This window comes from Schistocerca gregaria, chromosome 11, assembly GCF_023897955.1.
Source record: "Schistocerca gregaria isolate iqSchGreg1 chromosome 11, iqSchGreg1.2, whole genome shotgun sequence".
Lineage (NCBI taxonomy): Eukaryota > Metazoa > Arthropoda > Insecta > Orthoptera > Acrididae > Schistocerca > Schistocerca gregaria.
The window spans coordinates 101,971,413-101,986,179 of record NC_064930.1 but is presented as its reverse complement, the minus strand read 5'-3'; the positions used below and the strand labels follow the sequence as shown (position 1 = coordinate 101,986,179).

General features: G+C 40.7%; 1 protein-coding gene across 3 annotated transcripts in view; it reads left to right on the top strand.

The window, feature by feature from the left end:
* Nucleotides 1–14,767, top strand: part of LOC126295462 (ATP-binding cassette sub-family F member 2) — a 67,133-nt gene that overhangs the window by 21,487 nt on the left and 30,879 nt on the right. For all 3 annotated transcript variants that reach the window (XM_049987991.1, XM_049987992.1, XM_049987990.1), the window contains exons 6-8: nt 3,517–3,619; nt 6,170–6,265; nt 13,880–14,059. In XM_049987991.1, the coding sequence (XP_049843948.1) occupies nt 3,517–3,619; nt 6,170–6,265; nt 13,880–14,059 (379 nt within the window). The remainder of the gene's footprint in view (nt 1–3,516; nt 3,620–6,169; nt 6,266–13,879; nt 14,060–14,767) is intronic.

Genomic DNA, 14,767 nt, shown 5'->3' with positions numbered 1-14,767 from the left:
GCAGAGAGTAAATTACGTTGAAAACCTGAAATAACAATTGAGCAGCACTGACGAGGAGAGGTCTGTAACTGTGAGCTCGGCTTTGTGAAATAATCTGTATTATGTTGTATGTTAAGCTCCATGGAATCATACCCTACAACAGTTCACATATTTAATGTTTCTACTGGTGCTTCTTAAGGATTTTCAGCTTGGAGTCAAATATTTAGCAGCTTGCATTTTTGAAAAATGCAGATTTTAACCAAAATACTGCTCTGATGAAGTTGGGGCTTGTAACAATTTCATATTCCAGGGTGTATACGACCCGGGACAACCAGGAGATCCGGGAAAAGCCTGGGAATTTTTTCATCTGGGAGAAAACTGGGAAGAACTTGGTATTTTTTAGAATTCTGGGAAGTTTTCATTGTTTTAGTTTTCAGTTAAAAATTTTGTAGTTTCAAAAATGATGCTCTAACAAATAACTTTACTTTAGCCCGCTACTGCAGCAATAAAACATAAACAAGGGAAAGAAAACCAAAATAAACTTAAGTTGCAAAAGAAATGCGCCATTTCCAACAACAAACGACAGTGCCCACAAAGTGCCTGCCAACACCAAAATGTGTCAAAGGCTTTAGGATGAAGGCTATGCAATACTTAATAACAAACTGCTTCCAATTACTGTGAGGTCACAACAGTTTGCACTAGATTCATTTGAGCAGTTGTCAGCAGGCTTGTGCGCATGCACAGTTGATCCGCATATGAGCAGAACCTGCTCCTGCTTACAGCTATTTGAAGTACAGCTGTTAACTGTATCAGCAGTAGCAACAAGCAGTCTCACAGAGCTGGAAAAATTCTTCTGGCAAATCCAAGCTGCTAAATTCGTGCATGCGCAGAGCAGTTTAACTAGCAGTGGAGAGGACGGTAGTCTCCATGTGACCCATGTTTAGATCTAGTGATTTTGCTGTTTCTTCTTCGTTTACAACTCTGATGTCAAATAAGAACAAAACAAATTTCTGTGGCCGAGAGCTAGCAAGTGAATTAAAATGGTTATATAATTACAAAAGACTAATAACATTTCAGTTTGTTTCTTGATTTTAATTCCAGGTGTTTGGCAGTCAAGCATTAATTGCCTTTCAGAATACTGAAGTTATTTTTGTTGATTTGCTTAAAAAATGGCTTTTATTTATCTTTTTGGCAGAGGCAGTCAATTTATTTGAAACGAAGTGTTTTATTCCACAGTACTGGCTGGTGTCAACTCTTTTCTGAATTAAGTGCCTGTGTTTATCCCCTGGCCTATGTGGCGTTATGCCATAATAAAGAACCAAACATTAGATACTGTTACTCCAAGGAAATTTGCAGCCCGAAAACCACACTGAAAAGCTTATCATTTTGGAACCTATTTCTTTGTGAATCTGGACATACGAATGTGCACTTTCTGCCGAATTATGCATTTTAGTCTGGTTTACGAAATTCCGATGCTCTTGGAGTACCCTCTGTTCTGTTTCGTTTATGACGTAAGATCTCTTAAAGCTATAAAGGTACGAACATGTGGGCTTCCTAAGTCATTCTAGCTGCGCACCCGCAGTAACACCTTTTCTGGCTTTGTCTGTCGACTGCTGAAATGAATTCTAACAGGTTGCAGGAAAATACTGCGAATGGTGGTTGAAAAGCGTTAACTTTAAAAATTTCATTTTACGCAAGATGAATTATGTTACATGTGCGAATGTGCTTTGAATTTCCTAAATCACGGAGCGTTTGATTCTCATTAAAAGCTTAACGCCGTGACTACCAACCACTTAGCAGAATTTCGTGCCTAGATGTTTAAGTATTATTTTAAAGTTTACTAGCACATTTGTGTGATGTATATTAAAGTGTAACACGTGCAAAAAAAGGCCAGTATTATATGCGAAAGCTTGTAGCTACACCATATGCATTAATCTAAATCATTAACTTTTCATATTTATGTGTTTGCGCTACTGAACAGTGATGTTGGTTGCTGTTGGTAGCATGTCACGTGTCGTTTGCTCCGAAGATCTGCTGTCATCGGCTGGCGAGATCACTTGATATCAGCTATGATTGGCTTACTAAAGTGCATCGCCGTCTCAATTTCAATGCTTCGGAAACAAAAAGTGCTGTGTTTGGTGGAAGAAATATATACTATTGTAATACGAAAATATGCAGCGTACATGCTGCTGCACATGAAACATCTTTCAAAATGATTATTTTTTGGGGGGGGTGGGGTTCGTTCACTGAAGTGCCGGGAAGTTCTACAAAGGTGTATAAAACCTGAACCATTCAAAGGGTTTCTAAATTTTATGGTTCCGAGAGAAAGTATTCTGTCACCTAACACTGAAAAAGTTTATTTTCACCCGGGAAAAAGTGTATTTTTAACTGGAACATCCAGGGAAAATCTGGGAATTTTTTCCTTGTCCATGTATACATCCTGTATTCTGATCAGTTTTTAGCTTTGTAGTTTAATTATTCAGCACCATTTATATTTTTCTTAAAATCATATTTTGCTTAACATATTCATTTGATCATCCTGAGACTTTGCAACATTAACTTTAATGTGCTTAAGCATACACTGATGAATTTTTAATTTCACTCTTCAATTATGGTGCAATCCTTTGCGTGTTAAGCGCAGGCACGTTATGACGACGTGGTGCTGGAACTGGGCACACTCGCTCGCCTCTATACCTCTTGCAATTGTACAGCACTAGTTTCGCCTCAGTGACTCACATAAGAAAATTAGAGAGAACTTTGGAGAAAAGTAAAGGAGCTGTACCAATATCTAGAGCTTGGATCACAATGTAGTACTGTCTGAAGAAGAGAAAACTGAAAGGCGGAATGACTGTATGGAAGGCCTGTAAAAAGGAAACAAACACGAATCCAATATTATGTTAATACAAAGATGGTATCTATTCTTTCTGACATGTCCAAAAGAACAGATACCATCTTCATATAGAGAAGGCTTACTGGCCAATGATCTTCAGTGCGGATGCACTCATATTGCTGAAACTCTTACAGGAATTGGTAGATTGAGTGCTGCGAGTAATGAGTGTAGTGGGTAGGGGCACTACTAATGTAGTGTGTGGACTGTTAAGTTGGAAGTGTGGGTCTCAGGCGGAGCATTCCAGAGGTAAGACCCTGCAGTTGCACTATCCTCTGTGTCCTCGCTGGCTCAATCTGATAGTGTCCTCCATGTAAGCAGTAGCTACTGAGTTAGTCCCGGTCGGGGCACACATTTTCATTTCAACTGGAATCGAAACTGCTGCCTTGGCACCTTCATTTACACAATTTTTGTACAATTCACAGTAATGTTTCCCCAAAGAGATTGAAGTGAATGCCACAGTAGTTGGTCTTGAATACATTGACGTTCTCATCCCGCCAACTGTCGCAGGTGTTGCACCATGCCCTGTCGGGTCCATCTATGCCTTGTGCTCCATCCACCTTCCTTCTTCATTAAAGTTAATTGTTTTGCAAATGTTAACGAGAGATGTGTAACTGAAAGTCCTGATGTATGCGTGTCAATTTTTACAGGTACAAGCGAATCCTGGTGATAATCTCGCACTCTCAAGACTTCCTGAATGGTGTGTGTACCAACATTATCCACTTAGACAAGAAGAAATTAAAGTATTACACGGTGAGTAGTTTTTTTGTTTTTGTTTTGTTTTGGGTTCCCCCCCCCCCTCCCCCCCTGCACATATTCACTCATTCGACTCACTGTAATGGGACCTGAGGCACAAGTATGTCCGAATATGTGCAGTACTGGATGTACTCCTCCAGGCACTCACAGGATGGATACTGTTTAGAGTGTTCGCTGTACCATTCAGACACTGACTATTGCTGACGTGTCGGAACTCGCAGACGGGGTGAGGGCAGATTGTCGATGCCTCCATTACCAGTCACTATTGATGAGTTGCAGACATTCTTCTCTGTCTGTGATCTGTTAATCTTAACACAGGGCTCTCGGGGCTGATGTGTGAGAGGAAAGTGGATTGTGAGTGGTCTCGCAATCTTCAGTGTCTCCCGAGCTCACACTGGAGGTAAAGAAAAGGAGTAGTCTATCTAAACAGAACTACTTTAACCTCTACAGTACCACCGATAAAATAAGTAAAGAAAATGTTTCTATTGTGGATTTTATTATTGTTAAGCTTAGTTATATTGTAAATAAGAGGATCATTTTTAATGTAAAAACAGTGTGTCCTGTCACGATGTCCATCCACGGTCGGCCACTCTCAGCAAGTCTCTAACTACGCTGCCATTACATTTCACATCTCTGGCGGTGTTGGTTACACTGCTTCATTTGTCGTCGTGCCGCATCAGCAATCCTGCCGATTGTGAAGCACGCTCAGTAACTCGGTTCTTAAATGTGAAACTAGTTCATCCTGTTGAAATTCACTGCTTCAAGTTTATGGTGCAGGAGTAATGAATGATGGAAATATGCAAAAATGGTGTAGGTTGTTTAGTGAAGGAGGAATATATATTAAACAAAGATGCTGTGACTTACCAAACGAGAAAGTGCTGGTAGAAAGACACAACACCACACACACACACACACACACACACACACACACACACACACACACACACACACACACACACTGGCAGACATGTGTAAGGTGCTGAAACTCTTTCACATCACAAGAAATTCAAATGAACAGCTGCCAACATAAGTAACTTAAAATAAATATCCTCGGAATGGTGAAGCATCTTAAATCACTTAATAAAAGCAAGTCTTGTGGGCCAGATTGTATACCAATTAAGCTTCTTTCAGAGTCTGCTGATGCAGTAGCTTCATACAAAAATACACAACTGCTCACTTGAGGAAAGATCCATACCCAGAGAAAGTTAGGTAGGGCTTACCAGTATTCGAGAAAGACAGTAGGAGTAATCCACTAAATTACAAGCCTATGTCATTATCACAGATATGCTGCAGGATCTTGGAACACACATTGTGTTCGAACATTACGAATTACCTCAAAGAGCATTCTGTTGATACATAGTAAACATTAGAAAAGGTAATTCTTGAGAAAGACAGCTAGCTTTTTACTTAAACAAAGTGTTGCTTGTTATTGAAAAGGGATTTCAGATTGATTCTAAATTTCAATAAACCTGTAGATACCATGCCTCACAAGCAGCTTGTAATAAAATTGCATGCTTATGGAATATCATCTGTTATGTGATTCAATTTCTGATTTCCTGTCATAGAGGTCACAGTTCATAGTAATAAACAGAAGGCCGTGGAATGAAAAGAGAAGTGATTTCTGGCATTCCCCAAGGTAATGTTATAGGCTCTCTGCTGTTGCTTAATGTAGGAGTGGTCTTAGGTTGTTTGCAGATTACGCTGTTGTTTATCATCTAGTATAGTCATCAGAAGATAAAAACTGTTAAAAATTGATTTAGATAAGGTATTTGTATTATGTGAAAATTGGCAATTGACCCTAAGTAATGAAAAGTGTAAGGTCGTCCACAAGAGTGCTAGGAGTTCATTAAACTTCGGTTACAAGATAAAGCAGTCAATTCTAAAGGCTGCAAATTCAACTAAATACATAGGAAGACAATTACAAACAAGTTAAATTGGAGAAAACAAGTAGAAAATTTTGTGGGGAAGATGCAGTTTTTTCATTTTACTAGCATAACAATCAGAAAATGCAACAGATTCACTAAAGAGACTGCCTACATTATGCTTCTTCATCCTATTTTGGAGTACTGCTGCAGTATGTGGGATCCTGACCAGATAGGATTAACAGAGTTCATCGAGGAAGTTCAAAGAAGGGCAGCACGTTTTATATTATCAAGAGTGTCACACACACATGGGATTTGGGATGGACACCATTGTGTGTTGGTGCTGACCTACATAGGAAGAAATGTTAATCACAAAAATAAACGGAAATCTGAGCTCGCACAGAAAGATACAGGGGTTTGTTTTTCCTAGAGAATTATTGTGAAGGTAGTTCGATGAACCCTCTGCCAGGCAGTTAAATGTAGATATCATGTAGATATAGATTTAGAAGAGGGGGTATTTAGTAAACGGTGTACGTTCCACAGAGAGCTGTACGGTGGCTCGTGGACTGCAGGTGTAGAGGGCCGGACGACAGCACAGTAGTGTAGGCAGCTGCGAGACCTCGGTAGTTGGTGCAGTGGCTCTGCAGTTTCTTGGACCAATCCTCTTGTTCCTCTCTGTTTGCAGGGGAACTACGACGCGTTTGTGCGGACGAGGCTGGAGCTGTTGGAGAACCAGATGAAGCAGTACAACTGGGAGCAGGACCAGATCGCCCACATGAAGGTATGTCCCGAGAAAATGGCGCAACAGGTGCCATGCAACATCCTGGTGTGTTGTCCCGAGGTAGTCTCTACTAGTGATGGGACCGCACCTAGTCGTCACCAGTAGCGTCCAGATTTATGGTTTACACAGGGCTCGGACAGAAATGAGTGGCAGAAGTGGGAGCTCTATGGCCAGCCAGTTGGGGAAAATATTGTTTTGTCACAGGCTGGGTGATGCATGAGTATTTTGTGGTAACATGGTTTCAAGGCAATGGTTGTGACTGTGGAAAGAGGACAGAATGGTAAGCTGAAGAGTGTGGGATTGGGACCTTATGCAGAAACTTTATTTTTAATTTTTACATTGTGTTACGTACATTGTAAATAAATGAAGATAATGCTCACTATTATTAATATTGCTATAAGAGGTGTAAAAACAAAAAGCAAACAAAAATTTGGTGGGTGAGTACTGGGCAAAATGTAGGAATGTTACTTCATCAGAATCTGGGAAATTGTTTTTAAATTTCATTCAAAAATTTGACTTGAGAGAGAGATATCACATCCCAAGAAGACTGCTTCCTAATAAATTCCATTGCCAATATTTGAAGAAATGTGTTGCACGTGATTTGCTGCTGCACTGTGCGATGAAGGAGAATCTCTGATGAAAGTAAACAGTTGGATTTTCTATAAAACTGTAAAACCACCAAGTAATTGTAAAAATGCAGTGTTACATGAAGTGTGAAAGTTACCAAGATTATTTTACCTTCCTTTTTATAGTTAATATCACACCAGCACTACTAAAACATAAACTACAAAATAATAAGTCTGTAAGCCGGCTGCGGTGGTCTTGCGGTTAAGGCACTCAGTCCGGAACCGCTCGACTGCTACGGTCGCAGGTTCGAATCCTGCCTCGGGCATGGATGTGTGTGATGTCCTTAGGTTAGTTAGGTTTAAGTAGTTCTCAGTTCTAGGGGACTGATGACCAAATGTGTTAAAGTCCCATAGTGCTCAGAGCCATTTTAACCATTTTGAATAAGTCTGTAATTTTATGCAAGTTCTCATGTATGCCTTACAATCCCTCCCTGGAAATTCATTTACAATTCCAAAGTTTTGTTGCTCTGTACTTTTCAAGCCTTTTATGAAAATATTAATAAAAACCAAAATAATGCTCAATATACAGTATTCTGCTGTGTAAGGAACCTGGTTGTTGTGGTCTTCAGTCCAAAGGCTGTTTGATACAGCACTCCATGCTAATGTATCCTGTGCAAGCTCCTTCATCCCCAAATAACTACTGCAACCTACATAAATCTGAACCTGCTCACTGTATAAATCTCTTCTTCTCTGTCTAAGATTTTTACCTCACCCACCTTCCTCGAGTAATAAATAGATCATTTAATGATCTCTCAGAATGTGTCCTATCAACAGATCCCTTCTTTTCACCAAGTTGTGTCACAGATTTCTTGTCTTCCCAATACTGTTCAGTATTACCCCATTAGTTATGTGATCTACCCATCTAATCTTGAGCTCTTTTCTGTAGCATCACATTTCAAAAGCTTCTACTGTCTTCTTGTCTAAACTCTGTATCATCCATGTTTCACTTCTATACATTGCTGAAAAGCCTTCCTGACACTTACATCTGCACTTGATTTTAACAAATTGCTCTTCTTCAGAAACGCCTTTCTTATTCTTGCCAGTCTGCATTTTGTACCCTTTCCACTTTGACTATCTTCATTCATTTTGTTGCCCAAATAGCAAAACTCATCTACAACTTAGCGTTTTGTTTTGTAATCTTATTCCCCAGCATCACCCGATTTAATTCTAGTACATTCCATAATACTTTCTTCGCTTTTGTTCATCTTTTATGCTCCTTTCAAGACAATGTCCATTCCATTCAAGTGCTCTTTCAAGCCCTTTGATGTCTCTGAGATGATGGTGATTGTCATGGACAAATCTCAGTTTTTATTTCTTCTCTGTGGACATTAATTCCAAAGCAACATAAAAATTGAAAATAAGAAAAAGAAATGTTTCCAGATATGGACTCGACTCCACTACTCTAGGATTACTGTTCTTGTCTCTTTCCTCTGTGTCAATCCTGACTGAAAGCTATGCTAATGTTAATGCCCAGCCTATGCAGTAACACTATTTTACTTCGAAACACAAATTCCTAAAACCATAAATATGTATGAAATCGTTGATGACTCGCTTACCAGTCGGATTCTGAACATCGTGATACATTTCCCAAAATTGAAATGTATTCATTTTACATTGACCTCATTCCAAGTTGTTGTTGTTGTTGTTGTTGTTGTTGTTGTTGTTGATAAAAATCAGCATGCCATCTCGTTGAATTGAGTGTACTGCTGGTGGTCTGCATTTTTCTGACAAAATATTTCAACGCCGTAACTCGGCGTCTTCATCACGTTCTTCCAGTGACTGAACGACAGGCTGATTGTCTGCCGTATTTGTGTGTGGACGGTGTCTGGCGTTCCCTACGCTGTCCGCTCACACCACAGCTATGTTGGTTGGTCGCCGGATGTTCCGCCCACCAGGTGCGTTCCTAGCACAATCGACAGGCTGTTGGCTGTTAGTGACCATACAGACTTTCTCCAGCGCAACCGTATTGGTTTGTCACCAGGTGTTCCGTCTTCCGTCCGTGCCCGCTTCTGCTGTTTCCCCAGTGGCGGCCATTTCATGGCATTCCATATTAGGTTGGCCCCTGTCAGGCATGTTCCTCGCACTGTCGACAGGCTGCGTTTGCTGTTGGTGACTGTTCTGACTTTCTCCAGTGCCCCTGTCATTCTCCTGGTCATGTATTTTCTTCCATTCTTTTTGTTAGAGGTCCAAAGCTGGGTTCCACGCCGTGCTGAGTTGGTACCCAGCTTCCCGGTTTATCGAGTTCTGTCATCTTGATTTCGATAGATTCAGTGACAACACTATCCCAAAATTTGGGGGTCTGAGATAAGATCCCGGTTTTATCGTAATTCATGGTGTGCTCAAGTTCAGAGCAGTGTTCTGCTATTGCCGACTTAGTGGCTTGTAGCCTGGTACACCTTTGATGCTCTTGACATCTTATGTCCAATGTCCTGATGGTCTGGCCGATGTAAGACATACAGCATTCACATGGTATGTGGTAGATACCAGGTTTTCTCAATCCCAGATCATCCTTAACCGTTCCAAGAAGTGCCCTGATCTTGTTTGGTGGGCAGAACACACTCTTCATATTAAGCTTTTTCAGTATTCTGCTGATCTTGGCAAATATAGGTCCTCCATACAGTAGAAAGGCTACCCTCCTGGTCCCTTCTTCTTGTTCCCCTCCCTCAGGGTGATTATGATGATGATTGATGATGATAATGATAACAACTTTAGAAAAACTTCAGAAAAATGGTGTAAAACACAGGAAAATGTAAAATATGACAAATAATATTTTGAGCTGTAAAAGTTGTGTATAGTATAGCCTCTTGTATTCTCGCCTTTTATGTATGATCCATTTACATAACAGGCATCAAAATACTTGTCAGGGACTTGTTTATCTCATAAAGATTTATTGTTGTTGTTGTGGTCTTCAGTCCTGAGACTGGTTTGATGCAGCTCTCCGTGCTACTCTATCCTGTGCAAGCTGCTTCATCTCCCAGTACCTACTGCAACCTACATCCTTCTGAATCTGCTTGGTCTATTCATCTCTTGGTCTCCCTCTACAATTTTTACCCTCCACGCTGCCCTCCAATACTAAATTGGTGATCCCTTGATGCCTCAGAACATAGCCTACCAACCGCTCCCTTCTTCTGGGCAAGTTGTGCCGCAAACTTTTCTCCCCAATCCTATTCAATACTTCCTCATTAGTTACGTGATCTAATCTTCAGCATTCTTCTGTAGCACCACATTTCGAAAGCTTCTATTCTCTTCTTGTCCAAACTATTTATCGTCCATGTTTCACTTCCATACATGGCTACACTCCATACAAATACTTTCAGAAACGAATTCCTGACACTTCAATCTATACTCAGTGTTAACAAATTTCTCTTCAGGAACGCTTTCCTTGCCATTGCCAGTTGACATTTGATTTCCGCTCTAGTTCGACCATCATCAGTTATTTTGCTCCCCAAATAGCAAAACTCATTTACTACTTTAAGCCTCTCATTTCCTAATCTAATTCCCTCAGCATCACCCGACTTAATTCGACTACATTCAATTATCCTCGTTTTGCTTTTGTTGATGTTTATCTTATATCCTCCTTTCAAGATACTATCCATTCCGTTCAACTGCTCTTGTGAGTCCTTTGCTGTCTCTGACAGAATTACAATGTCATCGCCAAACCTCAATATTTTTATTTCTTCTCCATGGATTTTATTGCCTACTCCGAATTTTTCTTTTGTTTCCTTTACTGCTTGCTCAATATACAGGTTGAATAACATTGGGGAGAGACTACAACCCTGTCTCGCTCCCTTCCCAATCACTGCTTCCCTTTCATGTCCCTAATCTTGTAACTGCCATCTAGTTTCTGTACAAATTGTAAATAGCCTTTCGATCCCTGTATTTTACCCCTGCTACCTTTAGAGTTTAAAGAGAGTATTCCAGTCAACATTGTCAAATGCTTTCTCCTCGTCTACAAATACTAGAAACCTTGGTTTACCTTTCCTTAATCTTTCTTCTAAGATAAGTCGTAAGGTCAGTATTGCCTCACGTGTTCCAGTATTTCTACGGAATCCAAACTGATCCTCCCTGAGGTCGGCTTCTACTAGTTTTTCCATTTGTCTGTAAAGTATTCTTGTTAGTATTTTGCAGCTGTGGCTTATTAAACTGATAGATCGGTCATTTTCACATCTGTCAACACCTGCTTTCTTTGGGATTGGAATTATTATATTCTTCTTGAAGTCTGAGGGTATTTCACCTGTTTCATACATCTTGCTCACCAGATGGTAGAGTTTTGTCAGGACTGGCTCCCCCAAGGCCGTCAGTAGTTACAATGGAATGTTGTCTACTCCGGGGGCCTTGTTTCGACTCAGGTCTTTCAGTGCTCTGTCAAACTCTTCACGCAGTATCGTATCTCCCATTTCATCTTCATCTACATCCTCTTCCATTTCCATAATATTGTCCTCGAGTACATCACCCTTGTATACACCCTCTATATACTCCTTCCACCTTTCTGCTTTCCCTTCTTTGCTTAGAACTGGGTTTCCATCTGAGCTCTTGATATTCATACAAGTGGCTCTCTTTTCTCCAAAGGTCTCTTTAATTTTCCTGTAGGCAGTATCTATCTTACCCCTAGTGAGATAAGCTTCTACATCCTTACATTTGTCCTCTAGCCATCCCTGTTTAGCCATTTTGTACTTCCTGTCGATCTCATTTTTGAGACGTTTGTATTCCTTTTTGCCTGCTTCATTTATTGCATTTTTATATTTTCTCCTTTCATCAATTAAATTCAATATTTCTTCTGTTACCCAAGGATTTCTACTAGCCCTTGTCTTTTTACGTACTTGATCCTCTGCTGCCTTCACTACTTCATCCCTCAAAGCTACCCATTCTTCTTCTACTGTATTTCTTTTCCCCATTCCTGTCAATTGTTCCCTTATACTCTCCCTGAAACTCTGCACAACCTCTGGTTCTTACAGTTTATCCAGGTTCCATCTCCTTAAATTCCCACCTTTTTGTAGTTTCTTCAGTTTTAATCTACAGGTCATAACCAATAGATTGTGGTCAGTCCACATCTGCCACTGGAAATGTCTTACAATTTAAAACCTGGTTCGTAAATCTGTCTTACCATTACATAATCTAATAAAGACTGCTAATGTAACTGGAACTGACAACTGTCTGGGCAGTAGGAATGTTTGACACAATTTCATACATCATAATCAATGTTTTTGAAAGGCTGCAGCTGTAATTCATTATTTAAATATTGAAGTACTGCACTAGTTACGTATTTTTTCATGGTTATCATGATGTGTTTTGAGAAATTCTAGTCATTGTCAGGTGCAAAAGTGTACAAAGTATTTTGTGTGGTGTTAACATGTTATTCTGCATCTCTTGATTGAGGTCATTAGGTACTGTGCCTTCTCAATTATGTGGAAAACCACACACTTGCGTACTACCACTCACATTGTTTGTGTAACATCACAAAAAATACATATGTAAATACTGCACTTGACAACCAGTAAATTTGTATATGAGATATGTGGAGGTTTTGAGAGGACATTGGTTTTTCCTAAGGCTACTGCACTGTAAACTTCTCTTGGCATAGAGCTCTTGTGGAACTGTTTAATATCATCACTGAAAGTTCTCGCTGTAATTTTACAAGAGTTTGTCAATATTTCGTATGTTGAGGTCAGCAGGATTGCGGGAACGAAGGCTATATTGCAGGGAGATTTCCCACCAGTTCAGTTCAGAAAAGCTGGTGTTGGTGAAAAGGATCCAAATTGTCTGCGCCCTCGTGGTCTCAACCTTCGTTAGTCTTTGTTCTTACCAATCTACCCCCTTCCCTTTTCCCATTCCAGCACTACACATCTCTGCAATCCATCATTGCACCCAGTCTTTCTACTTCTCTCCTTTTTCCCTCCCCCCCCCCCCCCCTCCCCCGCCCTTCCTGCCATCCGTCTAACCTCGTGACTACACCTAGTTGCCCTACCCTCTTTCCACCTCATCCCTGTACACTCCCTGCAGCTGCACTTTACAATTCCCCACTCTTACCCTCCCAACCATCCCCTTCTGTGCCCCAGCCTCCTCCCTTGCCCTCACCACTCCATTGCTTCTCCCAGCATGCGGTCCTGTTTGCAGTCTTGTGTGTGTGTGTGTGTGTGTGTGTGTGTGTGTGTGTGTGTGTGTTACTTTCCGACAGTCTTGTTGGCCTATGTGCGACTCGGCATCTCTGCTATACAGTCAGTAGCAACACTCCTTTTCATAATATTGTCTTTTTGTAATATTACATATATAAATATAAGAGGGGGAAACCTTCCACTTGGGAAAAATATATAAAAAACAGATGCTGTGACTTGCCAAACGAGAAAGTGCTGGTAGATACACAATAAAAAACACACACACAAATTTCAAGCTTTCGCAACCCAAGGTTGCTTCATCAGCAAAGAGGGAAAGACGAAAGGATGTGGGTTTTAAGGGAGAGGGTAAGGAGTCATTCCAATCCCGGGAGCGGAAAGACTTATCTTCGGGGGGAGGGGGGGGGGGGGGGGAGGACAGGTATACGCACACGCATAGACACAAGCATACATACGTAAAGGCCTTTATGTAATATATGAAAAAGAAATAATGTTATCAAAAATCTTGAAAAGATCTTCATGGATTTACTTCACATTTTTACACAATACTGTACTAAACAGTCAGATGGAAATGGCCATAGAGAGGGGGTAGGAAGAGATGGATGGGAGGATTGGTTATGCACAAAGAATGGGTGGAGGAGGAAATGTACAGGGGAGATGGGGAGGGGGCGTTGATGGAAATGTGGGCAGAGAGGGTGCAAGAAATTCAGGAAGTATATGCAGTTTCCATGCATATTTAGCAGTTGCACAGTATTTCCGGGTTCACTAGTAATAAATAAAACTGGGAGAGTTCAGACTGGATTACTGGTGGCACTGCCGGTACAGTGATTCGCTTTTGCAGTCACCTGGTGTGACGGAGCGCGTGACGTTATTTTCAGAACTACATCGCGAGGTTCGGTCACGGCAGTGCCAAGCTGGCCCGGCAGGCACAATCGAAGGAGAAGACGCTGGCCAAGATGGTGGCACAGGGGCTGACTGAGCGTGTCACGACTGATAAGACGGTGCACTTCTACTTTCCGTCCTGCGGCAGTATCCCACCTCCGGTCATCATGGTACAGGTGAGTGTGTGGGGTCGTGATGCCTCCGTACTGTGATGTTACTTTGTATAAATGTTCAGACCTACCTTCAACAGTTAGATGATTGCAATGGTATCAGGTTTTGTAGGTACATACCCTGCACAGCAAGTTTATCTATATAATAGTCTTTACATGGCACTGCAGAATATGAATGACTTTTAGAATGTTTATATTGCTTTCCTCAAAAATAAAATAGGCTTTTTAGTGACTCAGAGAAGATGCCACTTGTTTACTCGTTTCAATAATGACAGTTGTAGGTTATGTTCTCCGGACTTATAACTTAAGAGTATATTTTATGCTGATTACTTTAGCATTAGTCTTAAAAATTCCAACATATTATTTTACATCAGAGTAAAGTGTAGTTATTTGTCAATGACAAAATAATTGTCTCATATCTTTTAAAAATATTTAATATACAGGGTGTTACAAAAAGGTACGGCCAAACTTTCAGGAAACATTCCTCACACACAAATAAAGAAAAGATGTTATGTGGACATGTGTCCGGAAACGCTTAATTTCCATGTTAGATCTCATTTTAGTTTTCAGTATGTACTGTACTTCCTCGATTCACTGCCAGCTGGCCCAGTTGAAGGAAGGTAATGTTGACTTTGGTGCTTGTGTTGACACGCGACTCACTACTCTACAGTACTAGCATCGAGCACATCAGTACGTAGCATCAACAGGTTAGTG